Here is an 18,152-nt window from a genome sequence, read left to right on the forward strand (position 1 = left end):
CGTAGTAGTATCGGAGCCACGATCTTTTCTAATGTTTTCTTAGCAAAGAAAATAATTTCAAAAGCGCATTACACACAATTTGTATTCTCGTATATTGTAATTTATTATAAATTATAGTTTTCGTACTTAACAATAGGCAAATTAGCTGGAACCGCTCTGATATATATACACACGCACATACATAAAAAGGGAAAAAAAGAGATCGTAATAAATGTTTTTTTTTTATAAAAACCTTCTCAAATTCGCATATTCCGATGTTATATTCAATTTCTAATATCGATCTTGTCGAATTTGTTGTTTCAGCTGATTAAATACGATAACAAAATATAGTCGACGATTATATTTTAAAAAGAAATAAAATCAAGTGCGTATTTTAATGCACGAAAAAAATGTATCGCGTATTATAATATCTGTAAGGTTTCTCGCTAAGGACTTTAAACATTTCTCGTTTAATCGATCAAAATACTCGATGTCAATGTAATCGATAGCATGCGCTAATTGGCGATTCGGTTAATAGATTTGCGATATAGTTGAGAAAACGAATTAAAGATGCACGAAATACAGGGTCGGCCTACAAAGTTTTTTTAGAGGTTGATCTGAACAAATTAATTATTATATTTCTTCGAAACTTTTTCGATATAACAAATTTTCTTTTCATCAAAATTATATATTTTCATTTGAAATTTACGCGAGATTAAAAAATGTAATTTTTCATAAATTTACGATTAATCATAATTCAATAGGAAAATTTTGGAAATGTTTATCATAATATTTGTATTGAAAGGAATAATTGATAATACGTAATTTTGTAATTTATTTAATTTTTGTAAATTTAATTAAATTTTTTAAACGATCTCGAAACAACTTTCGGCCCACCTTGCATATCGCATAATAATTACAAAGTAATGTATAAGTGTGAAAGAAATGGGGGAAAAAAAAAAGAAAAGAAGAAAAGAAAAGAAGAAAAAAAAGAAAAAATACTTAAATAAATAAGAATTGCCATTGCGCTTCTTTCAGATTGACGCTTTAATAATAATGTTACTATATATTAGCCAGCGCGCGATCAACAGTGCCGTATATTTATATACAAGGCGTCTTCCTAAACGAGATACAATATTTATGGTAGAAACTTATGAATATCTATGGAAAAAGATTCAAATTATCGATTTGAAAATGGGTATTAGAAACGAAGACAAGTGGGTTAGGTATAGTATAATATGATGTAGAATAAAGATATAAGAAAAAAAGAAAAAAAAGAAAAAAAAAGGAAAAAAAAACAATTATCTATCGTTTACCATTAAAACGCAAAAAATATGATTATAATATAACAATGTTGTGCCTTTTCGTTTATAATTTAAAGGCAACTAATGTAACCCTTTTATGATTACTATCGATCCTCTCCGACATTTTTTTACCATTAAACGTATAATCTTCGTATAACAATTCAGCTAAAAATTCACCACCTAATTTCTCGCCGATACGTATCGAATAATTCGAGGAATAAATAGCTATCGCTATATTTGGTATAGCATTTTCCAAAACAATTTCCCCCCCCATCGAGACTTTTTTAATCTCACCTTTCTGCAACATTTTTCCTAATGTTAAACTAGATTTCGTTAATCCAAGACCGATTCCACGTCTACGATATTTCGTATCTGTTGCGATGTAAAACATTTCCAATATGGCATCGGTGTCATATTTCTCGAATAAATTCACCTTCGATTCGAACTAAATAAATGAAAATAGAGGAAAAATAGAAGTTACGAAAAATTGAGAAATTTCAATTAATCGGTGATTTCGTTACGTACGTGTTATATTAGATATAATCGTGCCCATAATTATGAAAGTGGTCTAAGTGAAAATTAAAAAAAAAAAAAAAATAACTTTATTGTAATTCAATGTAATTTTTACGATATTGTTAAAAATGAACCGTTAGATAGTGTTTTTTATTTCAATATTATATAGAATTCATTGAATTTTCAAATGTAATTCGTTGAAATATCTCGAAACAAGAAATATATGACTTGGACCACTTTCATAATTATGGGCATAATTTTATATGCCTGTTATTTATTAGATTAATATATTGTTTAAATACTTACGTTATTAAGAAAACAAATAAGCTCGATACAAGAACGATGCTTCATATTTTGATTCGCGAATCTCCCAATTGCATCCTCCTCTCCTTCTTTCAAAGGAATCTTCAAATAAAAGAGACGTATTATCTTATTAAGATTTTCTTTTTCTTTTTCTTTTTTTTACCTTATCAAATGGAAATAAGAAAACGTCTATCTTTTATACGTAACGAAGTTAACTCGACTTCGCGTCGAGTTAACGTGATTGAAGACGATTAGACAATTGCCCCTTTTTATCCCCCACTCCTTCTTGACGTTATTAAACCAACATTTTTCAACATTTTTCAACATTTTTCAACACTTTCTTACTATATCATTTTTACATTATTATATAATAATAAAAAAAAACTTAATATATAGGCAATGTAAAAATAAATAATATTAAAAAGTAATATATAAAAATAATATTATATATAAAGTAAAATATATAAAAATGATTATACTTGCATGCATCTTATTGAATATCACCCCAGCAATTTGTTTCGTGTCACTGTCTAAAGCGATTATTGAAATTCCATCTTTAACAACTTCCTTAAAAATCAATTGCATTTCCTCGGGTGCACCAGGTTCCTCGAACATTCCCAATCCTATAGCCATATTTTCATGGACCATCGTATTAGCTTGAATACGTAATGCATCTTCTAATCTATCTTTTGTGAGCAATACGTAGTCTATTCCACCTTCGTTTAAAATTAATTTGGATTCCATTTTTCTAACAGTATAACCACAACTCGCGAGAAAATCGTATTGGATTCATTTGATATAAAAAAGTAATACTCCTCTACGTGTTAACACGATAATTTATCAAATTTATATTTTATTTCGCGTTTTATCGCACGTCGCGTCGTCGTTGTCAAGTCAAATTCCTCTTACGAATATATGTTACAGATAAAAGTATAAGAATTATCACGATATCTTGCATTTGTAGAAGAAGACGAGCTTACATGGACAATAGCTTCCAAACTACTGAACTTAATTCGATCTTGCAATCAAGAAATATTACAGTTGTGAGCGTGTGCATACATGCAACGCCTACGCTCTTTCAATATTTTACTTTATAAATCTGGTCTTTAAATATTTCATTGATAACGTACAGCAAACAAGCAAGTTTTCATGATAATGCTTTTACGATTATTTCATATCATTAATAATGAAATATTTTCTGTTATATAACTAATCAAATAAGTAACTTTTCATGTGTATTTATTATGTATATGTATAAATGTACGAGAATATCTTTTATTGATAATAATATATACATATATTATCAATATTCTTTGTAAAATAATTTGATTTCAAACAAAACATCATTATTTTAATTAATAACGAGTTGAATGAAAATGACAATTAGCTTAATATTAATACATGTTGTATATAAATTTATATATGTGATTTATATAGCCTTTTAAACTGTCGTCGAACGAAAACGTTTCCATATTCATATTGACATTACACGAATAATATATCTTCTGGTACTATACATATATCAATGCTATTACGTAAAGACTCTAGTTTAACAGTTGAATCGATAGTTTTGTCATACGTTTTACTGTCGCTTCGATAAAAGCATATCTTTCAAAGATTTTCTTTTATATTATTTACTTTCGTGCCATTAAAAAAAGTAACATTTCTATTCTAAAATCGTATAAATATTGGATATTTGTTTGTAATTAATGTTAATATAGTATATTATATAGTTAATATTATATAGTAATTATTATGAAAATAATTTCAAGGTAGATAAAAATGTTTACGAGATTCTTTTAACGACCAAACAGCAATCTTTATGCTCGTTATTAAGTATCTCGCTATATTTCTTCCCATCAATTTCGAAATCATCGAAACTGGTATTTAACAATATTTCGAAACCCAACTTGACACAAATTTTTATCGAATAATTCGAGGTACATATTACTGAAGCTAATGTCGGTATTGCATTATAATTAATTATAGAATTGGTATCTTTAACCAAAACAGGAATCTTGGCCTGCTTTCCCCGTTTCAATTCCCTAGCAATTTCTAAAGACGACGAGACCAAAAGTTCGCCTATTCTACGTTTAGAATATTCCGGTAATACCGATAAAAACATTATTTCCAAAATGCATTTCGCGTTGTAGTGCTTGAAGATATTGAAGCGGGAGTCAATGTCGATCATGAAATCTACCAGTGCTTTCGACGATTTGTATTTACAAGTTTCACTGAAACGTTCGAATGAACTTTTTTCCGTTGGATTTCCAGGGACCTAAAATAACAATATTTTACAAATTATATTTATACATCGATTCGATTTCAAGCGCGCGCGCGCACGATTGAATTTGAATTTGAATTTGAATTTGAATTACAGATGTGTCTTACAATTATCTTACAAATAAATTAGAAAGGTTTGATTTATCTTTCGTAAGATAATTATTATTGAAATAAACATAATAAAGATTAAACGTTTGAATGAATTACTTGAATTTTGTTGAAAAGTGCGCCAACTACATCGCCGGTCTCGACCTCGATGGCAACGACGCTAACGCCGTCTTTTGCGGCGTCCAGACAAAGTTCGATGAGTTCATCGACAGCACCAGGTTCTGATACAACACCTACGGCCTTGCTTACATTCTCTCCAGTAAAGAAACTGGTTCTCATAACTTCGAGAGCACCTGATAATGTCTCGTTTGTCAACGACTCAAATTCTATGGCTCCGTCCTCCGTTGAACCCCACAGCCGATAAGATGACATTCTCTTTCGTGCTCTATCACATACGAATGATCATGCACGAACAATAAACATTTATATTCATTATAATTTAGTCGTTTATCTTAGAAAAAAATGCAAAATAACGAAACAAAATTTACATTAAATTTCAATTTCAATTTCAATTTAATCGATTATTATAATCGATAATTAAATATCGTCGAAAGTTTCATCAGTTTTCAATACTTCTATTAATAATTTTGAAATCTTATCTTGAAAATAATATACATAATTATTCATTAATAGATAAGTTTGTGCATCGAAAATATTTGTTTTATTTAATTCGAGATATTTTTCATTTCTCTCTGTCAGTATTTCACTCAGTATTAATTCGTGGAATTGTATATTTAATGATAAACATTATAAGAAAAGTAAATCAGTTAGGATAACGAATACGTTCGTCATAAAACGAGATAGATAACATTCATTATTTCCTCTTTATATGTTTACATATTTGCATCTCTTTATGTAGTTATTTTTTTAAGTTTTTCCATGCTAGGAATTCTCAAAATTTATTTTTTTTTTCAATGGTAAAATATATGAAAAAATATGAAAATATATGAAAAAAAATGGTAAAATATAAGAACAAATAATTTTTGTAAATAATAAAAATACAATTAGAAGTTTTTTTTTTTTTTTAAGTGACCATGACAATAAAAATTTCGAGACATACCCCATTTTTGTAACGTAGATGATTCCTCCACAACAGTTCGAGAAATACTGGTCATATTTAACGTGGAACACATTTTTTTTCATAGTTAATAAGTTCTGTCGATAAGAAAGCGTTCTGTTTCGTAAGAACGCATGTTTCCTCATATATATATATGTACATATATATACACTTCCACTCATTTATCATTTTTCCCTCACGTTAGAAGATAACGCAATATCTCGAACATCTTTTAGACTTTCAAAACTAACGGCACACAAAATATTGTGTTCATTTTGTCGTTTATCATAGATAAAAATGAAAAATCATAAACTTTATTTCTTTATTTTACTTCGTGATTCACCGTCGTTTTAGCGATTGAAAGAGTATTAATTTATATTTAATTTTCTTTTTATTCTCTTTTCTTAAACGATATTTCTTTTTTATTACTTACCGTCGTTTTATCGTTTTACATTCTCTCTTCGAAATGTGTTAATTTAATTTAATTACTCTCGTAGGACTTTATTTTCAAACGATTTCGAATTAAATGAAATTCTCGAAAAGAATTTGCTGCTAAGCAGCGAAGAATCACAGACATTCCGTTTTTGCAAGGCCATTTCGTTCGTGAGATACAGCAAAGTGAAACTAAGATATATATAGATACATTGCACGTATCAACTCGCATTTGCGCAAACCAAGAAATTGTTTTATAAATATATATTCAAACGTTAGTACTACATTTCTCTTCGAGTAGTTTAGTTTAAGTTATTATATTCATTTTTTCTTCATTTCTTTCATAATTTCTTTCTAACAAACTATTGTAATTATAAAATCGACAGAACTATAATTATAACGGTAACCATTTTTATTTCTGTTGGACTAATAATTATTACAAATTACAAAAGTCCTTCTTCTTCTTCTTCATTATCTTTTTCTTTTTTCTTTTTTCTTTTTTTCTTTTTTTTCTTTTCTTTCGATTCTCCTAATTTAAATAATCTCATCGCGTGTTACAAATTTCTTCCCTTGAACTTATGTAATCGTAAAACAAAGTAGATAAACAAAAATTGTCATTTAAGAACATTAATTAAAATACGATAACATATTACTAAAAAATCTGTAACAATGAAAGTTTTTATAGATATGAATAGAAATAAAATTAAGTAAATTAACAAACCAAAGATACTTTTTTCAAATGAAGATACAAAAATCAAACTTTACTTACGAGAAAAATACTTTTAGGAGAGGTACAAATACATGCAGAAATACAGGACACGTATAAAAATTTATTAAACGCGTTCGTTTCAGTACTAACAGAATTTGACAAGACTTTGCATGAAAGCAAATGATCTAATCGATTTGTGTATATATATAATATATATATATATTTACAGGATTGTCAAACTCATTAAAAGACACAGAAGAAAAATCCAATTTAAAATTGATCGATTTAAACTATCGATAGTAGATTTAGTTGATTTATAACAACTATATTATAGAAACGATCATTGGTTGATTCTTTAGCGTGTTAACGATTTGATTGGCTTTTTTACGATCAAATGATAATGCTTATCTTTTCTATTATAATAATATTTAGTAATTTGTAATAAATGATTATTTCTATTATAAGCGAATAATAATCCAAGGAAGATAATAGGAAATATGATTAATTTTAAAATAAAAACCTTTTCATTAAAGCCTCGTTCTTAGGAATTTGAACGTCTGAATAAAGCTTTTTGTTTTCGCGGGTAGAGTAGTTGAGTATGCGCATGCGCGTAACGCGCGCGACAACTAAATAAGATGGCCGTGCAGCGAAACAAATAGAGCGCCGTCGTAAATAACAAACCGTCCTATCACGCTTCTTAAAAAGATATTTGTGTACAACTCCTGGGTGTAGGATTAGCGGGTGTTTAATATCAAATAGTTTCTTCTTAGTTTAAAAAAAACGATTAGTAGAAAGCTTTGATAAGTTTTTGAGAATAAATTAAAAGGCGCGTGGAGCGTTCGTAAGAATTCGGCCTCGTTATATGCGTCACGCGCGTGCACGAGGGTACGTACGTACGTTCGTGCGTACGTGCGTGCGTGCGTGCTTATGTGCATCTTTAAATTGAAGGATTCTAAAAGTGGATACGATATTCGATAATCGTCATCGCCAGGATGCAACCGCATGGGGAGGCCAAGCGTCATTCCCGTCGCCGTCTACGGTTCGCCTAGCTCCTCATGCTAGTCTCCTCTTCCGAATTGTTTGTAGCACAGCATGAAGGAGATGCTTGGAGGGTGCTGTGTGTGTTCTGATGAGAGGGGTTGGACCGAGAATCCGCTGGTCTATTGCGATGGACAGGGATGTACTGTCGCTGTACATCAAGGTTTGCATTATCCGCTTATTCATACCGATACATTTCTTCTAATTAATATTTTTATATCGATTAGAATAATATTATGTTTATATTTGCAGCGTGCTATGGAATTGTTACCGTACCAACAGGACCTTGGTATTGTAGAAAATGTGAATCGCAAGAAAGAAGCGCACGCGTGGTAAGTTTATTCTATTTTTGATATTCCTATTTGACATCGCATAGAACTTATTTAAAAGATATTGTTATAAATATATATATATATATCTAAAGATGATGATGAATTGTTGTCTGGATTATATCCAAAATGTAATATATGATTTTTTTAATACAAAATATTGGATCAGCGCTGTGAATTATGCCCGAGCAAAGATGGAGCACTCAAAAGGACGGATCAAGCTGGTTGGGCCCATGTTGTCTGCGCTCTTTATATTCCAGAAGTGCGCTTTGGCAATGTTACAACAATGGAACCAATTATATTACAGCTTATACCTTCTGAAAGATTTAGTAAAGTGGGTATTATTTCTAACTATGTATTTGTAATATTATTCTGAGACAAGAATATACTTATATCAATTGTGATTATTATTTCAGTCTTGTTATATTTGCGAAGAACAAGGTAGAGGAAGTAGAGCAAATGTTGGAGCTTGTATGCAGTGTAATAAGACAGGCTGCAGGCAGCAATTTCACGTTACCTGCGCTCAAGCTCTTGGTTTACTTTGCGAAGAAGCTGGCAACTATCTTGACAATGTTAAATATTGTGGATATTGCCAGCACCATTATTCGAAATTGGTTGGCATTATTGCTCTTTCATTATAATGTTTTTATCTTTTTTATTTATTTACATTAATGTTAAAAATATATTTGATTTATAGAAAAAAGGTGGTAACGTTAAAACTATACCACCATACAAACCTATACCTGCTGACAATGGATCATCAGATTCATCTCCTGAAAAGGAAGCAGAGACTCCGATAAAATCATCATCAAGTAGTAAAAGGAAAGGATCCAGTTCAAAATCAACTACAAATTCTAAAAATAAGTCTAATACTAGTCCAAACGTAGAAATAAATGGTGTTGCTGATGACACCAAGAGTAGCAGTGGTCGTAATACTCCCAAAGATGGTTCTGCAAATACTGGAAAATTTACGACATCAAATTTTGTAGAAACTATTGTTACACAGTCAGAAAGCGTATTTGGACACGATGGATCTGCTTCGGTGACAGCAGCAACTGCTGTTACAACTGCTAATATAAAGACGAGTTCTAATTCGAATTTGATTCATAAAAATAGTAGTCAAACGAAATCTAATTCCTCACAATCCAATAAGGGTTCAAGTCATACAAGTAAACGAAGAAAGACTGGTGCGCGTACACCAACTGTGATAGGAAATGAAAATTCAAATCAATCTGTCAGTTCTGAAGCTAGTGGATCTGTAGTAGTTGCTGTTAGTTCAGTAGTTCAGCAATCAGTTTCAAGTAATAATGTACAACCTACTATAACCGAAGCCACTAGTCTTAGTACGACAACTGAGCCTGAAAGAGTAAAAAAGGTACCTTAACTTTTTTCAATGTATAAGCTTCAACTTTCTATCATGAAATTGAAAGTAAAATTAAATATTTAATGAGTAGTCTAATATTTTATAAATTACAGTTAAAAATCGACAGTCCGGTACAATCCGCATCTAGTACTCCAGTTACTACGGAAGCAACAACTACACCTGTGATAATGTCAGTAACGCAATCTCAATCATCAACGTCTATCCAATCACCAACTACTACATCGAATAGTATAGTTGTTTCTGTTCCCTTAACTGCTGCATCTCTCTCTGGTACTGCCCAAAGTGTAGTAACAAGCGCTCCTACGTTGTATCAACAATTACAACAAAGTATTATTACTACTGCAGCTAACACCGAGCCAAGATCTAGTATCATGCCAAGTACAGAGAGGTTTACATTAGAAGAAGCTCCTACTAAAAGATCTCGGTAAGTATTAAATATATATATATATATATATATTCGTAAATGTTGTATCTTATATTAAATTAGATTTTATTTTTGTGTTTCTGAAAAAAAATCAAAATGTCCACAAATTCAAATATATTGTTTCAATATATTCCCATAAATACAAATTTTAAAGCATAAGTGATAAGATTACGTGCATTATTCGATTTTCTGCTAGAACGTGTTAACACACACACACACACACATATTTTATAATTATTTTTAAATTATTTTTATATAGATTTTTGAATATTCCACACATTTATTAAGTGTTAAATAATAGATATTTTTCAATGATTTAACGAGATTGTAAAATATTGATAACTATTTAAAAAAAATTAAATTTAACAAAAATTTTTTAAGAATATATATAACAATAGGAATTTTCGAGTTCTCTAAGCGCGTTCAAAATGGCTGCCACGAGGAGTAAACAATCAGGTCATTCTAACCTTTTTACGCGTCCTAGTCTATTCCCTTTTTTATTTTCTGTCTGTTTCAGTGAAAAAGTGTTTTTTATTTATGTGGAATTTGTTAAAAAATAGTGTTTAATTGTAAACGACGCACGATTATACAACACAAAGTGCAAGAGAATAATTTGAAAACCATTATATGTTTATCTAGTGATCTGATTCGTGTGTTCGAGCACAATGCTTCACTCGAGGTCATTTAGAAATTATCTATTTTATTATTTTATACGATATTAGAATTATTTAAATTTTTTGGAAATAGAAATAAGTGTTTTTAGACCAATGAAATTGTTCCATAACTTTTCCGAATAAGTTTATTTAGTGAAACGTTTATTGCGAGGTTATGTTTATTTTTCCCACTATAAGAAGCCTGATGGGCAACGAACGGAGGAAGGGTGTAACGTGAATTTAAAGCGGTAATAACGTACAGTTGAACTTGAACATTATATATATATATTATATATATATTATATATATACATAAGTATAAGAAGAAGAAAAAGTACAATTTATCTTTTATATTAATAATTCTTTTTCTATTGTTTTTCACTATAGATTTTACCTATTTCCCTTAGCATAGTTTATTATTGGACTTTATTACTTTCTAGATCTCAATCTTCAGACAAAGATAAAGTTCGTAAACCAAAACGTGGGTCATCTAATAGTCAACCAGCATTAGCACAAACACAGCCACAATCTCAAGCTCAATCACAGCTGCCAATATCTTCGATTGCAACATCTGTATCTAGTAGTGCAGTTGTTACGACTTCTAAAAGAGGTGGAAGAAGCAATCATCAAACATCTCCGCCAACTGTATCAGTAGCACCTGTTCCTTCGATAATACAAGGTCCTTCATTGGTAACTGGTGGCCATTTTAGTAGTATTGGTTCAGTAGGCTCGATGGGTCCTACTGTTAAAGATTCACCTCCTAGTAGTCCAGGTTCTGAAAGTATGAGTAGCAACGGTCCAGGACGTCGCAAAAGAAAAAGTACTTGTCCAGCATCTACGACGCCTACACCACCGGCATCTAATACACCAACAACTATGACAAATAATAATAAAGAGGAAAAAGATATTAAGCTGTAAGAATTCTAACTAATATTATTGATTTTAAAATATGTTCATTTATCGAATTCTATTCCTCAATTTTTACTATGCGTAGATTTCAAAATGGGGTTAGTGCGCCACACATGTTAGGAAATCAATTAAATCCAACTTCGACGATGGCACAAAAGATGTCTGATACATTATCACAAGAATTGGAGGCTCATTCTATTTTTACAGAAGCAAATAATTCAACAGCTACTTTAGTTGGTCCACAGTTACACAGTCGTGTAATAGCCTCTGTAAGTTTCTTGTAAATAATAATAGTAACCAATCTCTTTTTTTCTTTTTTGGAAATTACATAATAATCATATTTATATTATCTAAATAGATACGATCGAATCAAACAACTACGGCACCTACCTCTTTTTCATCTGTATTTTCAACAAACAGTAATACAAATATTAGTACTGCGAGTTCTGGAACATTAGGTAGTGGAGTGATTCCGCAAACTTTAGATCAGCTGTTAGAGAGACAATGGGAACAGGGCAGTCAGTTTTTAATGGAGCAAGCGCAGCATTTTGATAGTGAGTGTATGGCAAGAAAAAACATTATTATGCTTACGTCGATTCTTTGAGTTTTTTCCTTCTTCCATTGAATTTTTACAAACATTTTAATCTTATTTTTTAGTATCAACCATCAGACCGTACTACTTTTTGCTTAGCGATGTTTTTACTTATACATATATATATATAATATGCATTTCTAATTAAACCTTATTATAGTTGCATCACTACTTTCGTGTCTTCATCAGCTGAGAGCTGAAAATGTCAGATTAGAGGAACACGTAAATAGTCTTTTACAGAGGAGAGATCATTTATTAGCAGTGAATGCTAGACTAGCAATTCCTTTAACAACTCAACCGAGTACACATCCAGGTAAAAAAAATATTAGATTAAATAATTTCGAATAAAAAGTTTTCTTATTTTTCTATTATAGTAAATTTTTCTTTTTTTTCTCCTTTCTTAATCTTGTGAAAATATTTGCAGCGAATAATGTACATCCAACGGTTAATCCATCACATGCTAATGTCGCCCATCCTGAGGTACCATCTGGAGCATCTGGAGCTGCTGTACCTAGAGTTAATCGAGAAACTCGCGTGAATAATACATACATACCTCATTCTAGTTCCGTAAACCATCCAACTACATTAGAAAACGGATTGCCACCGGATCCCTCACCACCTGCAGCAGCATCCCTATCTCAGTATCAACACAGAGGATCTTTGGTTGCTCCACAACCGAGTCCTACAATAAGGTAGCATATCTGTCTATTATCTGGTAATGTAATTATGGGTATTTTAAATAGAATTTTTGTTTGTTTGTTCGTTGACGGTAACAATATTAGACATAGTCCAGCAGCAAGTGGATATTTACAAGGACAAAGTAATATTGTATCACCTGCCACAGCTAGTAGCTCGGGAGTAGTTAGAAATTCTTCAGTAACACCAGATCCCTTACGTGGTGTTCCCCGGTACGTTGACGAGTAATAAACTAAACTTTACTGATGATCATCTTTAATCTTAAAGAAAGTAATAATTAAAATTTTGATAATATTTTTATATTAGATCAGTTCCACAATCATCAAGTAGTTATATGCCATCGATGTATCAACCAGCAATGTCAACTCTCTCTAGTAATCAAGTAGGTAGCGTTCATAATCTTCATTCACATGGACCTTCTCCAACTAACCACGGGCCGCCGGGTAAACCTAGCTGAAGGTAGATGCTATTACAAAGTAAAGAAAAACTTTCAGCATCCGTAAAACGTGATAAAAACAAAGGCTAGTTAATATGTTCGATCGTGTTTTATTGTTAGTGTATTTGAAAGGTAACAAGCACGAAGATATAGGCTTCGTGTTAACAAGTATGAATTCATTTTTTGTTTGTTTGTTTTATTAATTGAAGAGCCGAAATAATTAAATCTTATTATTTAGAATTTTACCCCTTAATTCTTGACTTGACACATGTTTGTTAGTCTCTACTCGATTATGCAATATTTATTATTAATATTTCAAATTATATTGCACACTAATGAAGATGATGGATATTTATATGAGGCTGATGTTTTACACGAAAAGAAAACATATATATGTTTGCTTTTTAAGAGAAAAAATTCAATGTTATACAATATGTTAGAAAAATATATTAGTATAATTTATTAATTAACATTTTATAAAATCGGTAAATGATACTTATTAGGTAAATATATTTGTTTATCTAAATTTGAGATAATCAATTGCAGGAAATTATTGAAAATAATCCAAAGAGAAGGAAAGTAAAGTAGAGACATTTCAACCTTGAACGAAGACAAGAATGCTACTCAATTTGGTCATTAATTAGAAAATATCAATCATTAGATAATTAGTTGTCGATATAGGAGACATACATTTTTCTTGGTTTATTTGTCAAGCACATATGAGACAATCAATCTCTGAGTGTTGACATCGTAAAGGATCATCAGCAAATCCACAGATGTACAAACGTTGTAGACTATAAGTTAAGCTATCGCGATAAATAGCAATAATATGATATAGATGTACATTTTAATTAGAAATAAGAAAAAAGAGAAAAGTGATGCAATAAGGAAATTCACGAGTAATTTGTATACGCATAGAACATTTCTGACAAGAAAAAACGTGATTTATGTAATATTAAATGAAATTTCAAATGTATTTCATATTTAATTTAATTAGCCACATTGAAGGACTTTCTTTATTGCATCATCAAAGATTTTCCACTAAAATGATGGATTGTCTATAGTATAATAATGAATATGCAACCTATTTCAAAGCCACATTATAATGTATATTTTAAACTAAAGCATAAAGCATAACAAAAAAAAAAAAGATATTGTACAACACGAGCACTGCCTTCCACCGAAAAAAGCTATGAAATAGGTTGTCTGTACGATTGCCATTATTTGTTTTGTTTTATTAGTTAAAAATGCATGATTAGCGTATTATGTTTCATGTAGATTTCAATTTTTTTAAATTATTATTTTTGTCTTTTTTGTTTTTTAAATTAATTTCATGAACTTATCTCTACGTCTTAATTATTACATCAGGTGATTATTTGTTAAATTAATTAAAAAAACAAGCTATATTACAAAAATACTGTGCTCTCGTGATTTATAAGTTTGCTACGATATTCGCGTCTCTAATCGGTATAATAATAATAGTAATTCCAGAAATCTTTTGAGATGGTTCTATACATTGAGAGAGGCGTATTAGTAAGATATACTTATAACGTCTATGAAACATTGTGTATTATATATTGAAAAACATTGATATGCATTTGATATTACTCTCATAAGATTTTCGAAAAGAAATTATATAAGTAAGTTTTGTTTTTTAAATAATTTTTAGTTCGATCAAATTTGTTTAGAACGTGTACTCGGTGATTATGATGAACACATATCTCTTATCTTAGTTTATTATTATTAAACAATATTTTCTTTTAAATATTTTTAACAAGTTCTTGACATATTTAAAATTAATTATTGTTATTGTAATTTTGTTTATATGTATATATGTTTTATATATGTATATCATATATATACATACATATATAACATATATAAACAATATATATATATATCTATCATATATATGTATATCATATATATTCTTTAAACTTAAGCATATATGTGTATTATTTGAAGAATATTGAACAAATTTTTGATAAGATTAAAAGAAAGAAAAAACAAATATTCATCATAATCCCAAGAACATGTAAAGACTTAAATTGGAGACTCCTAAAAGAGTTTCGTTAAAAATTAGGTAAATAAATGAGTTTATAAAATAATGTTATCGAAAAGAAAACCAAATCGCGTTATTACAAGTTATGACTGATTTAGCCGTAACGTGTTCTATTTTAATTTAAATCTTAATTGTGTTCAATAGAAAAAAGTATTTTTTTCTTTTCTTTTCTTTTTTTATTTTTAAATTAACAAATAATTAACAAATGCGATTTAGACGAGCTTAAGGGAAAATTTGGTCTCTAAGCGAGTATGAAACTTCGATTAAGAATCTTTTACGATTAGATTATGTAATTATTAAATATTAATCAAGGAAAATGAATAAGAAGAAAAAATTAGTACGTATGGGGTAAAAAAAGGAAAAGAAAAAAAAAAGAGATAAACGAAAAATAGACGTCGAAACACCAAATTTACAGAATAGCTTATCACCACTCAGGGAAATCGGTTTACTACTCAAAATTCTATCGAGTTTTCTTTCAAGTACATCGATCGTGGGGTTTTTTATTAAAATATGAAAAATTCGAATTACCATATTACAGATTATAAAAACATTTTTTAATATTACGATAACTTATACATTGATCTTTCAATTAAACGATTTTCTTTTCGTATTGTAAACCTGAATTACTTACAAATGAATATAACAGTCGTTTCTATTTACTTGTATTGGTTTTTTAAAATATGCATGATCGGCTACTTGATCGAAAGTTCGTTAGGATTTCTAAAATATAGAGTAAAAAAAGAAAAAAAGAAAATATTTGAATATGCTAATAAAACGAGATTAATAATTTCTGTAAAAAAAAAGAAATAAAGAAAAAAAAACACGTCATCGCGTTTGTACTAATGAAAAATATTTTATGCGTCGGTATAGTAACTATTATATTGTATTAAATATGTAATTATATATATACGCGGAAAAAAAAATATCCCCATTATAAGAAAAATTTAACGCTGAATAAAATGGAGAAAAGAATTGAAATTTAAAAAGACAAGAAAAAGACGAAAAAACTTGACGAGAATTGCTCGTTGTACGAGCACGTACGCATATATTACCAAAAAGAAAAACAAAAACAAAAGAAAATGAAATTAATAAATACTTAAATAAAAATAAAAAGACAATGTGAGTAGGGTCAACTATGAGAGGAACAAAAAAAAAATCTACAGAGCACTGCGACGATATTTTTACATAGATGATGATGATCGCGATGATAATGATGATGATAATAATGATAATGATGATGATGATAATGATGATGATGATGATGATGATGATGACAGTGATGATAATTGATAATGACGATAGCGACGATGATGAACGTGCCAAAATTTTTGCTATCGAATTACCAAATTCCCTCAAAAAAGAAACTTCTGATAGATTTCTTTTTTTCTGCTATGACAAACGTGTAACGTATGATAAGATTATTTTGTTCGATTTGTGCGATTACAATTTAACACGAAGGAAAATTAATAAGAAAAAAAACAAAACAAAAAAATAGGAAGAAGGAGAAGAAAATGATTAAAAAAGTAACAACGCGATTTCAATGTTTCGTGTATATTGATATTTAATATTAACAAAATGAGAAGTGTGTTAGTCTCTGCGAAGTTGTTTTGAATGAGTTCGACGTTTAGATTCTTCTTTTATCGCGTGTTGTTATTATTATTATTAATATTATCATCATTATTGTTATTATTATTACTATTACTATTATTATTATTTTTATTATTATTGTCATTATTATTAGTTATTATTATTATTTATTATTATTATTATTATTATTATTATTATTATTATTATTATTATTATTATTATTATTATTATTATATTCTTATTGTTTTTACTATTATTACTTTATAATAATTATTAATCTCATACATATTATAAACATAAAGTATCAAGATAAAAATTTTAATTTTAGTTTCTAACACGTGTTCAATCTTATAGAGAAATAAATGGACGAGTTCCTAATATTTTTTTCGAATTAGATAATGTATATTAAAAGTCGTGTGTCGTTAATATTAAAAAGAGAGAATACCTCTAACTCTTGGCACGCACATTTCTAACGATTATAATTTAAAATACTCCTCCCAGTTTGATTATTAATATTTTTATTCTTTTCCTCCTTTTTCCGTTCATTATTTCTTACTTTTTTTTTCTTCGTTTTTATTTTACTTTTGTCGTTTTATCTTACAGGAATTTTGTTCTTTTTTTTTTTATTTGGTTTGTTTGTTCGTTCGTTTTTTTTATCCTCGATATAACATCGCCAGAAGTTTTACTTCAATTTGCGATTGTATTTAATTCTTAATCGACTCCTACTTTCTTTTTTTTTGTTTGTTTGACGGATTTAATGCAACAAGAAACAAATGAAGTAAGCACTGCAACAAATATTTAGTTTATTATCTAAATCGAAGAAATATTTTCTTTGAAATATCTTTATTAAACGAATTCTTATATCATCTTCTCTCATTTTTGATTGAAATAAAAATATTGTTCGCGTGCGTACCGAGGTATATTAAACACAATATATCTGTTTTATCTAAGCGTGTGTAAGTAAATGTATGGGGTTGTGCACGAGTGTTGATATACTTATTATAATATTATTGACGTATATATGATATGTGTGAGAGAGAAAGAAAAGAAAAGAAGGAAGCTGTTGTATCTCTTAAAAAAAAAAGAAAAAAAAAACAGAAAAAAGAACAAGAAAAAAAAGAAACCTTTGACACGAGAGTTAAGTATGACGGTAAATCATTCGTAATAGAAAACAAATTTTCGATTCGTATTCGTATATATTGGCGCTCGACTTTATTTTATTTACACTTTTCATTTTTTTATTTTCCACGAAAGAGATGTGAGAAAAATAAAAAAGAAATATTAAAAAAAAAAATATATATATATATATAATAGTAATAATAATACATAAATATAATTAAAAAAAAAAGGAGCAG

General features: G+C 29.1%; 3 protein-coding genes across 7 annotated transcripts; 1 reads left to right on the forward strand and 2 right to left on the reverse strand.

The window, feature by feature from the left end:
• Positions 1 to 1,008: 1,008 nt before the first annotated feature.
• LOC122517490 lies at positions 1,009 to 3,242 on the reverse strand. Its single transcript, XM_043635889.1, has 3 exons — positions 2,583 to 3,242; positions 2,103 to 2,201; positions 1,009 to 1,728 (listed from the first exon to the last, which is right to left on the reverse strand). The coding sequence occupies exons 1-3, from the start codon at positions 2,841 to 2,843 to the stop codon at positions 1,348 to 1,350; spliced, it is 741 nt and encodes a 246-aa protein (XP_043491824.1). The 5' UTR covers positions 2,844 to 3,242; the 3' UTR covers positions 1,009 to 1,347.
• Positions 3,243 to 3,811: 569 nt separating this feature from the next.
• On the reverse strand, positions 3,812 to 6,246 carry LOC122517491. 2 transcript variants are annotated; one of them, XM_043635890.1, is made up of 4 exons: positions 5,981 to 6,246; positions 5,551 to 5,793; positions 4,590 to 4,875; positions 3,812 to 4,377 (listed from the first exon to the last, which is right to left on the reverse strand). In XM_043635890.1, the coding sequence occupies exons 2-4, from the start codon at positions 5,727 to 5,729 to the stop codon at positions 3,886 to 3,888; spliced, it is 957 nt and encodes a 318-aa protein (XP_043491825.1). In that variant the 5' UTR covers positions 5,730 to 5,793; positions 5,981 to 6,246; the 3' UTR covers positions 3,812 to 3,885. The 2 variants fall into 2 exon arrangements, with proteins under 2 accessions (XP_043491825.1, XP_043491826.1); XM_043635891.1 differs by lacking the exon at positions 5,551 to 5,793.
• Positions 6,247 to 7,291: 1,045 nt separating this feature from the next.
• LOC122517492 (protein AF-10-like) lies at positions 7,292 to 14,904 on the forward strand. 4 transcript variants are annotated; one of them, XM_043635893.1, is made up of 14 exons: positions 7,294 to 7,889; positions 7,979 to 8,058; positions 8,225 to 8,389; positions 8,472 to 8,669; positions 8,753 to 9,430; positions 9,532 to 9,709; positions 9,785 to 9,863; positions 10,956 to 11,429; positions 11,510 to 11,693; positions 11,783 to 11,984; positions 12,177 to 12,329; positions 12,441 to 12,708; positions 12,799 to 12,924; positions 13,019 to 13,211. In XM_043635893.1, exons 1-14 carry the CDS (start codon positions 7,781 to 7,783, stop codon positions 13,167 to 13,169), a joined length of 3,045 nt encoding a protein of 1,014 aa, XP_043491828.1. In that variant the 5' UTR covers positions 7,294 to 7,780; the 3' UTR covers positions 13,170 to 13,211. The 4 variants fall into 4 exon arrangements, with proteins under 4 accessions (XP_043491829.1, XP_043491828.1, XP_043491827.1 ...); XM_043635895.1 differs by adding an exon at positions 13,695 to 14,904 and having other exon boundaries at positions 7,295 to 7,889; positions 9,532 to 9,863; positions 11,783 to 11,978; positions 13,019 to 13,171; XM_043635894.1 differs by lacking the exon at positions 13,019 to 13,211 and having other exon boundaries at positions 7,292 to 7,889; positions 9,532 to 9,863; positions 12,441 to 12,496; positions 12,580 to 12,708; positions 12,799 to 12,887.
• The last annotated feature ends 3,248 nt before the right edge of the window (positions 14,905 to 18,152 follow it).

The sequence above is a fragment of the Polistes fuscatus genome, unplaced genomic scaffold (assembly GCF_010416935.1).
Source record: "Polistes fuscatus isolate 324 unplaced genomic scaffold, CU_Pfus_HIC Scaffold20, whole genome shotgun sequence".
NCBI classification, from domain to species: Eukaryota; Metazoa; Arthropoda; class Insecta; order Hymenoptera; family Vespidae; genus Polistes; species Polistes fuscatus.